The sequence below is a fragment of the Mus pahari genome, chromosome 14, assembly GCF_900095145.1.
Source record: "Mus pahari chromosome 14, PAHARI_EIJ_v1.1, whole genome shotgun sequence".
In the NCBI taxonomy this organism is placed as follows: Eukaryota; Metazoa; Chordata; class Mammalia; order Rodentia; family Muridae; genus Mus; species Mus pahari.
The window spans coordinates 27,884,483-27,897,897 of NC_034603.1; the positions used below are offsets into that span (position 1 = coordinate 27,884,483).

Genomic DNA, 13,415 nt, shown 5'->3' on the forward strand with positions numbered 1-13,415 from the left:
TGCCTCTGCCTCTGCCTCTGCCTCTGCCTCTGCCTCTGCCTCTGCCTCTGCCTCTGCCTCTGCCTCTGCCTCTGCCTCTGCCTCTGCCTCTGCCTCCATCTCCGAGTGCCTAGATACCACTCCTGGCATGAGTTCAAGGATTTCTTTGCTATGGTTTATATCTTTTCTTTCTGGGTTGGTTAGGCACCTTTTGTTCTACAAGGCTCATGAATGTGGAGGGTGGAAGGCTATTTAAGAGTCCATGTGTATACTGACACACACCTCAGCTGTAGTAGCAGGGCCCAGGTCAGTAAGAAGTACTGCCTTTGGTAGAGATTTCAACTCAATGATGAAAATCAAGTTGACCATTGAGTACCCCGAAAGATATCCTTTCTCTTTCACAAAGCTGCCACCATTGGTGAAATGCCCAGCATCCAAGGTCTAATTGGTTAGAGAATACCTCACCCACAACTGATGCAGTCATGGTCTTGATGGTCTAGACCAAAAACACTGGGGTCTTGATCTGAGTCCGCAGTACTTCTAGATGAATGTGCGGGTTCTCACACATTTCCCGGGAGCCGATCATTCAGGCATTAGTTAGCCAGTATTGTCGCTTGTACTCCATCACTCCATCATCAGCACTGTGAGTGTGGGGCTAAGAGAATGAATTCTTTTCCCATAATCAGTCTGTCAGTCTTGGACACTATGATGGCAGTGAGTGCCTAGAGCCAGGCACCCAGCCTTGGGCAATGCAGTTAAAGCTGCTTGGAAAGGTCTGCCACGGGGCAATGCCATGGATCAGGACCCCCACCCTAAGGCCAGCATGCTCACGCTTGCACGAGTGTGTGGAGATGTCTGCATGCCCTAAGGCCAGGCACATTGGTGAGGCTTTCTTCATCTCTTCAAACTCCTTCTGTTGTTCTTGTTCCCATGGCAGAGAGGCTTGCTCCCCTGCTTTGTGGCATCCTAAAGTTGTTTTGACAAGAAACTAGGTATTCAGATTCTGCAGAAACCTGTGGCCCCGAGGACCTCCCTAAACCTAGTATTAGGTGGACAAACCCAGGATAACCAGACAGCTTTCTCTCTGGGACACATGACAGCCAAGGCATTTGACTTGTTCTGGGCAAGCTTGTGTCTTTTTCCTTTGAAGCCGTGTAGCCGCCTCCCACAGGAGGGTGAAGAGCAGTTGTATTCCTAATAATCTTCCTGCGTCCATCTGAATGCAGAGTTCAGGTCTGCTGGGAAAGCTCCTAAAAAAGAGACTAACTCAGAGCCAAAATGGTTCAAAATGTTTGAGTCCTTGAGGCAGTCTAGTCTACGTTAACTAGCCCTGTCCCCATTTCCAGGATTCTTTTTCAGGAAGATAAAGATTGGTTGGCTCTGAGGGGCCAGGTGGATACAGAAAAAGATATTTATTTTAAATTTTAAAACGTTATATACACTGGTGTTTTGCCTGCATATCTGTGTGAGAGTGAGATCCACTGGAACCTGAGTTACAGACAGTTGTGAGCTGCCATATAAGTGCTGGGAATTGAACCCTGGTCCTCCAGAAGAGCAGGCAATGCTCTTAACTATCTCTCCAGTCCTGAGAATGGCAATCTTAAGGTCCAGACATGTGATGAATGCAACCTTCAGCAGGGATGAGACCCAGGACAGGGTAGAGGTTCCAGGGTAGGGTAGCAGGTGGCCTTGTTTACTGCTTATATATCCTGATCCGGACAAGAACCATCTGTTTCTGTTTATAGCCAGGCAGGAGAGTTGTGTTCCAGAACGACTGGCAGGGCCAGAGGAGTCATAATTACTCAAAATTCCTAAGACCCAAACACGCTTGGTGTTTCAGAAAAGAACACACAACCACCGTTTCTGCTAGACTATAGTGCACCAGGGAAACCTTGCTTCTCTGTAGCATGTGTAATAATCTGTTAGATTTGTACAGCTGTTAAGAAGCAAGCACTTGGTAATATGTGCAGGTTCACTGTGTGGCTTGAAAGGGCAAGCAGGTAATCCCAGAAGAGGCAGGGGCAGTATGGGCTGGTGGGAATTCCCCCCAAGCCCTACTTCTCTCAAGAAGTGTGACTGCTGAGTTCAAATCCCAGCAACCACATGGTGGCTCACAACCACCTGTAATGAGATCTGACGCCCTCTTCTGGTGTGTCTGAAGACAGCTACAGTGTACTTAGATATAATAATAAATAAATCTTTAAAAAAAAAAAAAAGAAGTGTGACTGGAACACCAGGCTTAGCACTTATAGACCACATGTATAAGGCCAATAAGAGTTCAGGTTCCGGGTTGGTGAGATGGCTCAGCGGGTAAGAGCACCCGACTGCTCTTCCAAAGGTCCTGAGTTCAAATCCCAGCAACCACATGGTGGCTCACGACCATTGGTAACAAGATCTGACTCCCTCTTCTGGAGTGTCTGAAGATAGCTACAGTGTACTTACATATAATAAATAAATAAATAAAGCTTCAAAAAAAAAAAAAAAAAAAAAAAAAAGAGTTCGGGTTCCGGAGAGGTTTCTGCTCACAAAGAACTTGTGGCCCCAAACCAAGGCAGGGTTAGGGTTTATAAGGTTAAAAACCACAATTAACATTGTACCAGAGGCAGGTGTATGTGTGAGTGTGTGTGTGTGTGTGTTTAAAGGTTTCAGGTCAACTGATTAAAAGCAATGTGGTTTTTTGTTTTTGTTTTTGTTTTTGTTTTTTTTGGTTTTTCGAGACAGGGTTTCTCTGTGTAGCCCTGGCTGTCCTGGAACTCACTTTGTAGACCAGGCTGGCCTCGAACTCAGAAATCCGCTTGGGTCTGCCTCCCGAGTGCTGGGATTAAAGGCGTGTGCCACCACGCCAGGTAAAAGCAATGTGTTTTATGTTGTAAAACAGACCCCTACCTCTGGAAGCTATAGGTGTGGCAGAGTGAGAATCGTCTGCACAGAGAATGTGCTTGGCAAGGGGTTGGGGAGTGGTTGGCTGAGCTAAAACTAGGACAAAAATGCAGTAACTTTGGGCAGTACAATATAAGATGCTGAAGTGTTTGAGTCTGAGAGATGCGCATCCTCCCTCAGACTTCCATCTATCCCTAGTTACATTTAATAATAATACAATGTAATTGCTGTCAATAGATGTTTTGGTGTATGATGTAAGGAAAAGTATACATATGTCCACTACAAATGAAAAGCTTATTTGTTAGCATTTATTTATTTGATCATTTATTTTCGAGACCGTGTCTTACTGCAGCCCGGGCTGGCCTGAAACTTAATTTGTAGACCAGGCTGGCCTTGAACTCAGAGAGGTCTGCCTGCCTATGCTCTACCTCAATGCTGAGATTAAAGGCAGGAGCAACCATCCCTGTCTCAGAAGAAACATTTAAAGAATACCTTTGAACTGTGGTTAACTGATTCTTCAAATGGAAAAACCTGGTGGTACCAAGAGCCAATAGTATCTCAAAATACAGAGGCGAAGACATGAGTCCTGTGATATGAGTCACTAGAGCCAATCTTGTCTAAAACACTCCTATTCTGGACCCTCTAGCCAGACGATATGACACACAGACCCCCTGTAATGATCTACTTGAGAAAGCTACAGACAGCCACACTGATAAAGCCACTTAAAAGTATACGAGTCCTTTATTAGTCAGCAACCAAAAGTAGGATCATGCCTCAATGTTTCTTGTTGCCAAAGCTCAGGAATACCGTGTTTTTAAAGGCAAAACCACTAAGATCATAATTTACATGGAAGTTAAATAAGGGTCAGAGTAACCTTGAAACATTAGTTTCTGGCAGATCATAGTAACTATTTTAGAAATAACATGATGATTACTTTTGACTTGTACCTTCTTCAGTTGTTTAAGTTTGTATAAACATTATTTTGGATAATGATCTGGACCACCGGCCATCTCTCAGAAATCTCAATTGCATTGCTGAGGTAGATATGAGTGTTCAGGGTATAGAGGGCTGAGAATTGTTTAACAATCACCACATGGGGTCAGAACAAGATGGCGCTGTCTTTGCTGACTCACCCTTATCACTGAATTGTTTAAATCTGCATTGCTTCCGGTGTTCTAGGCTCGAAGTGTTCTGATACTGTTAGTCAAAAGGCACTGCACCTTCAGTGATTCCTTCAGGCAGGTGTTGGTGTGTCATATGACTTTCCTGAGACACTGTTCACCCCAAATAAAAAGGGCACAGGCAGACTGAAGAAAAAAAAAAGTCAAGTTCCACTTGGCAAAATAAATGAGTTTAATTAATAAGATTTAATTATAGGACCATAAAAAAGTCCCAAACCCTTAAGCTCCAATTTTATGTAGTGTTGTCTACAGACACACAGACACACACCAGGAGGAGTACAGATGTGCTTCACTATATCTCATCTGTGTGGTGCCAGGACTTAGACATTAGGCAGCGCGTTCTGTCTACTGAGGTGCAGTTCTAACCTACAGCAGTATTAATGCAAACCTAAGCTGGGATGGCTACCTTGTGTTAACACAGCAGATGTGACTACAGGCTCAGCAAATGTGAGACAGACAAACCAGACTCTGGGAAAGTGATCCTCTGCGAGTATCACTCCAGCCCAGCCCAGCCCAGCATCTTGCTGGGCTCAGCAAACAGTGTCCCAGGAAAGATGGTCTTTCCTGCTGCAGGCTGGCACAGGGACACTAAAGGACATCTTGCTGAAAGATGGTCACCCTGACCAGGACTTTGAAGACTACCAACACTGCAGTGGGAGTCACCCCAGATAAGATGCAACCGTTCTACTTCTTTTGGTCCTACCATTTCTGAAGCTCAGGCTGACTGGGCTGCTTTACCCGGCCAACAGAGCCCAGGTGAAGGGGCATGTTTTATGGATTGTGCTGTGTGGCTTTTCCTGGAGAGATATGATAGACCAAAGAAAAAATCCCACCCAAGGCTTGGTGAACCGTTGAGTTTACTCAGATTACCACCACGCACAAGGGTGAGGGGTTAGTTAGAGGCGCATGGACGACTCACACAGCAGCATTAATAAAAGGTCCGGCTTGGTCTGGAAAACTGCAACCCTGCTGCTCCCTGCCCAAGTTTCAGGGAGCCCCCCAGAAGAGCCTCTTCTCCCCAGCTCTTGCTCACCGCCTCGAAAACCTTGTGAACTAGGAAGACCCCTGACTGTGCCAAGCCCGCTAGCCCCGGGTGGGCTTACCTCAGGGGTAGGGCTCCAGCAGCTCAGTCACAAAGCTTTTACAGAATCAGTGCCTCTAGATTCTCGTCTCATGAATTTAAAGACTGAAGTTCATAGATGACAGGGAGGGTGAGTTTCTTTAAAGATATTTATTTTGAATATACAAAGGTTTTGCCTGAATTTATGTATGGGTATAACACACTTGCCTGGTGCCTGAGGGGGCCAGAAGAGGGTGTTGAATCTCCAGAAACTGAAGTAACAGACTATTGTGAGCACTGCCTGAGTGCCCGGTGACATTTCTGTCTTCCATGTTAGCATGTCTATCGGTGGTTCCTTGTTCTGGCCTTATTTAGGCAGCCGTATTATGGAAGTTTTTCTGTCATTTCCAGAAAACATAATCTCACAACAGACTGCCTGGTCCTCCCATGTAACTTGCTTGGCCTTCCCGGACATGAGCTTTTTAGCTTTGTCTTTATCTTCTTATTTTGGAAACATCCAGCCATCCCTCTCCTCATTAGGGCAGAGTCTTTTTTTTAAAAAAAAATCTTTGCAAACATTCTCTGTGGGGTGTGTGTGTGTGTGTGTGTGTGTGTGTGTGCGCGCGCGCGCGCGCGCGCATTTGGATGTTTTGGCAGTGTCTGTGCACCACATGCATGCAGTGCCCATGGAGGCCAGCAGAGGGTGCTGTATGGCTCCTCTGTGTTCGGAGTTAAGAGAGGGTTGTGAGCAGCCAGCAGGGCGCTAGGAATCCAGATCAGGAAGGACCAAGATTTAACATACAGAGCCCTTTCTTTACCAAAAATACCTTCATGTTTGCATCCTTTGAAATATTTTTTCTACCTACTAATTCCTTTTTTTTTTTTTATTAACATGAGGCACAGTAACAAATTTACAGACACATTTGAAGATTCACTGTTGAATCCAGTGATGTTAGGATGGACACAAAGCATCTGCTTTTATTAGAACCTTTATAGATTTGAAGGTTTACCCTCTGATAGCTTGAAATTTTATAAGGTTATGGTTGCAAACAGTCAGCATCTATGAACAAAGAGGATCACACATAACAGGTGTATCTGCCTTTATCTGCGCCTAAAACCTGAAATCCTCCCTGTCTATACTTGGGAATGACAAGCAGTTTAAAAACCTGTACCCACAATCCGGATGGCCTGGAACTTTGTTGGGCTTAGAGCTCAACGAAGTAAGCGCTCAATAAATACCTAAGGACACTGGGCTGGGTGGTGGGCTCCTCCATCCACCACTGCCGCAGTTGGAGGAGTACTCCAGTCTGGCTTTCACAGGTGGCTGTAACCTGGGACTGGATGTCCCAGGACGATCAGCACCCACGTCGCGCTCACCTTCTCTGGGCGCGTGTCCCTTTAAGGGCTGCGCGCCGGCCTCGCTCTGGGCCGGAGCCTGCGCGTCCGTGTCCGCGGTGGAGGCTGCGTCTGCCGTGGGCCCGGGGCGAGGAGCGGGGCGATGCATAGGCTGCGCGGCTGCTGCGCGCGTCCCCGCGGTGCCCCGCTACGGGCCGAGCGGAGCCGGGCGAGCAGCCGCGCCTTGCGAGTGCTGGTGGACATGGACGGCGTGCTGGCGGACTTTGAGGGCGGCTTCCTCCGGAAGTTCCGCGCGCGCTTCCCCGACCTGCCCTTCGTGGCGCTGGAGGACCGGCGCGGCTTCTGGGTGTCGGAGCAGTACGGACGTCTGCAGCCTGGGCTGAGCGTGAGCACCCGCCGGCCCCGCAGCCGTGCCCCGCGGGAGGGGAAACTGAGGCCGCAGCTGTCCAGCCCCAAGCCAGCTCGACTCCTCCAATGACCTTTGGCGGGGTTCTTTGGTACCACAGGGATTCTGGGAGGACTAGGGCCACAGAGCTAAAGGGACCAACTGTTTAGCTGTTGCTGGGCTTCCAGCCATCTCAACCCCCCTCCCCTGGTGGCAGTCTTAACTCCCTTTCCTCTCTCCTGCCGCTGCCCTTCAGTATCCACTTCTCTCTCTCTCTCTCTTTTTTTTTTTTTTTTTTTTTTTTTTTTGACAGGGGTTCTCTGTGTAGCCCTGGCTGTCCTGGAACTCACTTTGTAGACCAGGCTGGCCTTGAACTCAGAAATCCGCCTGCCTCTGCCTCCCGAGTGCTGGGATTAAAGGCCTGCGCCACCACCTCCCGGCTTCCACTTCTCAGTATTGGAGATTGAAATCAGTCTCCTGTAGACTAGACAGGCTCCCTACCACTGACCTACATCTCCAATCCTCTTACTTTGTACTCTGTCCTTCACTCCCACTAGCTTCCCTAGGCTGCCTTTGAACTAACTCACTGTGTAGCCTAGGGAGGCCTAAAATTTTGATCTCTCAAGAAGCTGAGATTGCAATCCTGTAACACCATGCTTGGCTTGAATTTTAAATTCTTGGTGTATTTGGCCTCAGATAATTGGTTACATTAAAAACAAACAAACAAAAACAAAAAACCAAAACCAAGCATTCTAAGTCTCTTATGCAGACATGGATAACCCTCCCAATGAAATTGTCAGGAGTGTCTGCCATCCTCTTTTACCCCAATCCATGGAAGCATAACTTTTAAGTGATACTGTATGCTAGAGAATGTGACTTGCAGAGTGTCACATGGGGAGTCAGGCTGGGAAGAGTGAAACTTCCCTCTTGACCAGTGTAAGGTTTTTTGGTAAGACCTTGGGCACCCCCACCCCCACCCCGAGTTCCCATCCCCCATGGCTAGGCTTTTTGGTAGAGTGTAATTTGGAGACTTAAACTATTTTATGAAAGGAATAGGGGGATTTGCTCAGCATAAACTTAGAAACTCTGGCGTTTCTCACATGGTTGTCTAGGGGCCATAGCTAGAGTGCTTGATGGTCAGAGGGGTGTTTTTTGTTTTTGTTTTTTAACTTATCAGGTTTATAACATCTCATTCTTCACAGCCTTCCAGGACTGAAGGCAATGAGGTCATGAAGAAAAAGACAAAGAGAGAGCTGGGCTCTTTGCTGGAGAAACCACAGCTCTCCTGGAAGCCCAGGCCGTTTGTAGGGTTTAACAGAAAGGCGGGTGTATACGGATGGGCAGGGATGGGGACAGAGGTGTATTGAAACAGGGTAGAGGCTGCAGGGTAGCAGTCTGCAGGGGGGACACTCAAGGGGGAAAGCTAGGGTGGCCATTCTCTGCACACACTGTCAAATTCAATACTTGGAGCAGAGGAAGGCTTCTTCATGCCACGGGGTGGGGGTGGGGCTTTGCCCTTCCTTTATGGGTCTGAGGTTCTGGGGTCCTGACACAGCTCCACCTATGTCAGTGACAACACATTGTCTCAGGACTTTACTCAGAGCTCTCTCCATTCCCTTATCTTGCTGTGGGAAGAAATTCCTGTTTCCTCCTTGCACATGAGGAGACCTGCCATCCTGCCATCACATCACGGGGTAGTAAGGAGCACAGATGGGATTCAAGCCCCAGCAACACCTCTGCCTGCTCCACACAATTCTCTCCAACCACCCTACTGTCCTGTTCTCTGTTCTGCTTTCTCTTTTGATTTCAATACAGTACGGGGGTGGGTGGTAATGCAGCTCAATGGTAGAGAATTGTCTAGCTAGTGCAAGACCCCAGGGTTCTGTCCTAGCACTGCAACTCCGCACCCCCAGCTCCCAGGCCCCTACATGATAAAGAAGGCACCCGCAGTAATTTGGTTTACTGAGGGGCAGGTATTTAAAGGGGACATGGGGTATCGTTTCTGTTCATTCACAGACGGTACTGCTGCAAGCATCTCCACAGAGCCCAGATAGCTGATCTCTCCCGTGCTGAGACCTATGAAGGCTTTAAGCCTAAGGAAATGCTCTGTGTCACCTCTGTCACCTCAGCAATCAACTGCTACACTGCGTAGGGTTCACTTACAGATGACCGACCAACATTTGAATTTGGGGGACATAGTTTCCTTATAGGAATATATTAAATTTAGTTTTATGTGTGTGGGTGTTTTGCTTTTATATACACATGTGCGTTATATACAGTCCTGGTGTTCAAAGGTCAGAAAAAGGTATCCAAAGCCTTAGAACTGGAGTTACCAGGTAGGTACTAGGACTGAACCCAGGTCCTCTGCAAGACCAACAAGTACTCTTAACCTCTGAGCCATGTCTCCAGACCTGCGAATATATTAATGGGGTAAAAGGTAAAATGAAATCTACCCAGACTCTGCAAGCCGACTTGCTTCAAACCCTACCATAGGAGGAGGAAGAGGAGGAGGGAGAAGAGGAGGAAGAAGAGATAGAGATGGAGGAAGAGAAGGAAAAGGGAAAGGAAACTACAATGAATATTTAGTGTTAGCTTACCAGTAGTGTTTGCCTAGGATGTGTGAGGCACCATAAAACAACAAAGAAAAGGAGCAGTGGCTCAGTAGCTCCTTGTATAGATACTCCAGGCCCAAAAAGACTAATTCCTGACTTCCAAATGCAAAGTGAGAAAGTGTGGAGCAGGAAGGGCTGTGGGGATGGGGGGAGCCTACTGGTTTCCTCTCATTCCTTTTCCAACCCTCAGCTCACTGAAGAACACCCAGAGCCTCCCCGTAGCCTGGTTGTCTAATTATCTGTGGTTAAACCAAACAGTCTAGGTATAATAGATGTGGCCACTTTCAAATTTGTATTCTTGCCCCTTGGTATTGAGGGTTCCTGGACCCCAAGGATACCAAGATCTACAGATGCTCAAAAGTATGTCATGTAACAGTGTGGTGTTTGTGTATGATCTGTGTGATTATATGTAGCTCGACCTTCTCTAGGTGGCTTACACTGTGGAGGGCAGCGTAAATCCTGTGGAGATGTTTTGGGGATTTTGAAGAGAAGGAGAAATGACACAGAAAAGGCCTCTGTGTGAATGTTCAGTTCAGACAGTAATTCTCACTATTTTCTGTGGATGGTGACTCCATGGCTCCTGAGGGCCGGTTGCATCTTTGTCTTCATTCCCTGTGGCCGCCACAATACTCTTGGAGGGAAATGGGCAAAGGCAGCAAGAGAAGCTGATCTCAACTGACTTAGAATCCTCAGCTGTTAGGACAGGGACTGAGCCCAGACAGGGGGATTTCCTCTGTCAGTGCCTGGCAGCCACAGGAGGACGGGGAGCTGGGAAGCTGACTCTGTAGGCTTGGTGTTGGGAGGGATGGGTCTTGTCTGCGAGCTGTTGGAGAGAAGCTCCAGAGTGTGGCGGCCAGCCCAGAGTTGACCCACAACAAGAGTCAAATATGAGTTCAAGTCCTGATGGTGTTGCCCCTAAGTGGCCTTGGAAAGCCATGCTTAAATTGTGGACCAGCAACCCTTGGTCCTTGTAGGCTGTAAGGATGGAACTTGAGACTCTGTTCGCTCATGTAGTTGACAGTGGAATTTCCTGTACTGTACACATGTGCAGTGCCAAGACGCTCCCTTCTCAGGGGCTGAGATGTCTGTCTTCCCCTTGCCTGGCCCTGGGAGAGATCTGGCACCTGGAATGGGAGTTCTGGCCTGTTAGCACATGGTAGAAAGGGGAGCCTTACTCAGCTACGGTTTTTCTGTGTGACATCAGTTTTCCTATACCTAAAGAGAGTGTTTGTGTTTCTTTTGAGACAGGGTTGTATTTTGAGACAGAGTTTTTATTTTATTGTTCAGACTGGCCTCGACCAACATGGGCCACCATGCCTGGCAGAGTCTGGATTTTTGGCTTTCAAACTTTACAAGCCACAAAATCCTTTTTTGGGGGGGAGGTGCAGAACCAGGTGGATCTCTGAGTTTGAACCCAGCCTGGTCTTCATAGAGAGTTCTAGGACAGCAAGAGCTACACAAAGAGATCTTGTCTTAATAAAATAAAATAATGTGTTGGTACTTCAGCACATATGCCAGGCAAGAGCAGAGCTGTTCTGATTGTGTGATGAGGAACCCGGAACTCACCTCGCTGCCCGTTTCCAGCTCCCCATATTCCTATCCTTGTAGACCATGTAGACTTCAGAGTCTGCAGGTTCCATCAAGTTCCAACTCAGCTTTCCCTGAGCTCCCACTGAGTTCTTGCTGTTCTAGGCAAGCCTAGTATTATCCCCAACCCAAGGACATCAAGTGGCTTTCCCAGAGCGGACACATTGGCTTGTCTCTGCTAGTCATGTCACCTCCTTCCCTATAGAGGGACCCAACACATGGTAACTCCTTAGATTCCTCCCCAGGAAACAGGGTGATTGTAGGGCACCTTGAACCCTCTTTCTACCTAGCAGCAGCCCGCCCAGCTGTGTATGTTTCTGAGTGGAGGGTGGTGAGGCGGTGGGAGCCTGGCGGTGACCTGCTTTTTCTGGCTTCTCAGGAGAAGGCCATCAGCATCTGGGAGTCAAAGGATTTCTTCTTTGAACTGGAGCCTCTCCCCGGAGCCGTGGAAGCTGTGAAGCAGATGGCCAATCTGCAGAAGTAAGTATGTCTTCCTGCCTTGGGACTCCATCCAGGCCTGCACCTTCCCTTCTCAGCCCTTCTCAGTCTTCCAGGGGCTGGAGTGTGAGCAAAGGTCAGGGGTGTCATTTTGTCCTGGTAAACAGAGCTTTTATGGACTAAAGCCCTCACTCCATCCCCACCCTCTGTGGTCTTCTGCAGCCTGTAGGAACTTGGGCAGTGTGCTTCCCTGAGATCTGTTACAAACAGCCTTATTGACTTGTACCCCATACCTTGAAGCTCACCCATTTCAAGTGTAGAGTTCAGGGGCTGTCAGAACACTTGCAAAGCGATTGAGTCACTGCTGCTGTCAGATTCAGAACTTTTTCATCATCTCTAAAAGAAAATGTCAAACCTATTAGCACACTGCTCGTTCCTGGCCTTCTGTGGTTCCTAAGACCACCGATCTGCTCTCTGCCTCTGGGCCTGAGCCTTCTATGGAAAGTTCATATAAGTGCTACCATCTAGCATGTGGCCTGGCTTCTTAAACTTAATGCTTTTAAGGTTTATTTATTTTGTAGTATATGTCAACACTCACTCTCTTACTCTGTGAATATATGTAACTGGGGATGGATTTTTGTATGACTTATGTATGATAGGCAAGTGCTGTAACCATTGAACTATACCCCCAACCACGAACTTATGTCTTTGACAATGGAATATAGTCAGTTGTATAGATAGACTGCATTTTATGTGTGTCCATTCAATACTTGATGGGCATTTGGGCTGTTTCTGTCTTTTGATTTTGTAAGTAGGACTGCTGTGAACATTTGTGCTAACATTTGTTTGAACACCTGCTGTTAATTCTTTGGGGCATACACCTCGAAGTAAAACTGTGGAGTTGTAGGTAATTCTATATTTAATGTCTTAAAGAACCATCATGCTGTTTCCCATTAACTTCAGAAAGACTGCAGTTTCTTGACATATTTGCCAACACTTGTTATTGTTCTAGCCATCTTGGTGGTGGGTATAACTATGGTCACTTGTTGTGGTTTTGCTTTTCTTTTTGTATCTGGGTGTTTTTACTGCATGCATGTCTGTGCACCACATGCATGCCTGGTGCCTGAAGAAGCCAAAGGAAGGTGTCAGGTCCCCTGGAGCTAGGGCCACAGATGGTTCTGAGCCACCATGTGAATGCTGGGAGTAGAACCCTGGTCCTCTAGAAGATCAAGCGGTGTCTTTAACTGCCAAGCTAGCTCTCCAGCCCCTTATGGTCTTATTTTTAGATCATCATCATCCTCTCTCTCTCTCTCTCTCTCTCTCTCTCTCTCTCTCTCTCTCTCTCTCTCTCTCATCTATCTTTGTCCTACTGAGGAGGGAACCAAGGGTTTTGTGTGTACTAGTAGTCTTGCTTACTTTTCTGTTGCTGCGCAGAGGCACCATGACCAGGACAACTTATAAAGGAAAGCATTTAGTTGGAGGTTTGCTTACAGTTTCGGAGAGTTAGTCCATGACCATCATGGTAGGGCGCATGGTGACCGGCAGGCACTGACACATGGCACTGGAGGAGTCGTTAGGAGCTTCTATATTATCTGCAAGATGGAGGCAGAGAGATTGGAATTTGCCCTGGCTCAACCTCAAAGACACTCCCAGTGACACCTCCCCCAGCAAGGTCACACCTTCTAATCCTTAACAAACACTCCACCTGCCAGGAGCCAAACATTAAATCTGTGAGCCTGTGGGGGCCATTGTAGTTCAAACCACCAGGTAGATAAATGCCCCAGTTCCCATGGTCCTTTTCCCTCCTTCCCTCCCTCCCTTCCTTCTTCCCTCCCCCCTCTCTCTTTCTTTTCTTTTCTTTTCTTTTCTTTTCTTTTCTTTTCTTTTCTTTTCTTTTCTTTTCTTTTCTTTCCTTTCCTTTCCTTTCCTTTCCTTTC

General features: G+C 47.3%; 1 protein-coding gene across 1 annotated transcript in view; it reads left to right on the plus strand.

Annotated features, from left to right (window-relative positions):
• The first annotated feature begins 6,520 nt into the window (after positions 1–6,520).
• Positions 6,521–13,415, plus strand: part of Nt5m (5',3'-nucleotidase, mitochondrial) — a 27,173-nt gene continuing 20,278 nt past the window's right edge. Inside the window, exons 1-2 of the mRNA XM_021212399.2 lie at positions 6,521–6,841; positions 11,420–11,520. Of these exons, the coding sequence (XP_021068058.1) occupies positions 6,599–6,841; positions 11,420–11,520 (344 nt within the window). The 5' untranslated portion in view covers positions 6,521–6,598. The remainder of the gene's footprint in view (positions 6,842–11,419; positions 11,521–13,415) is intronic.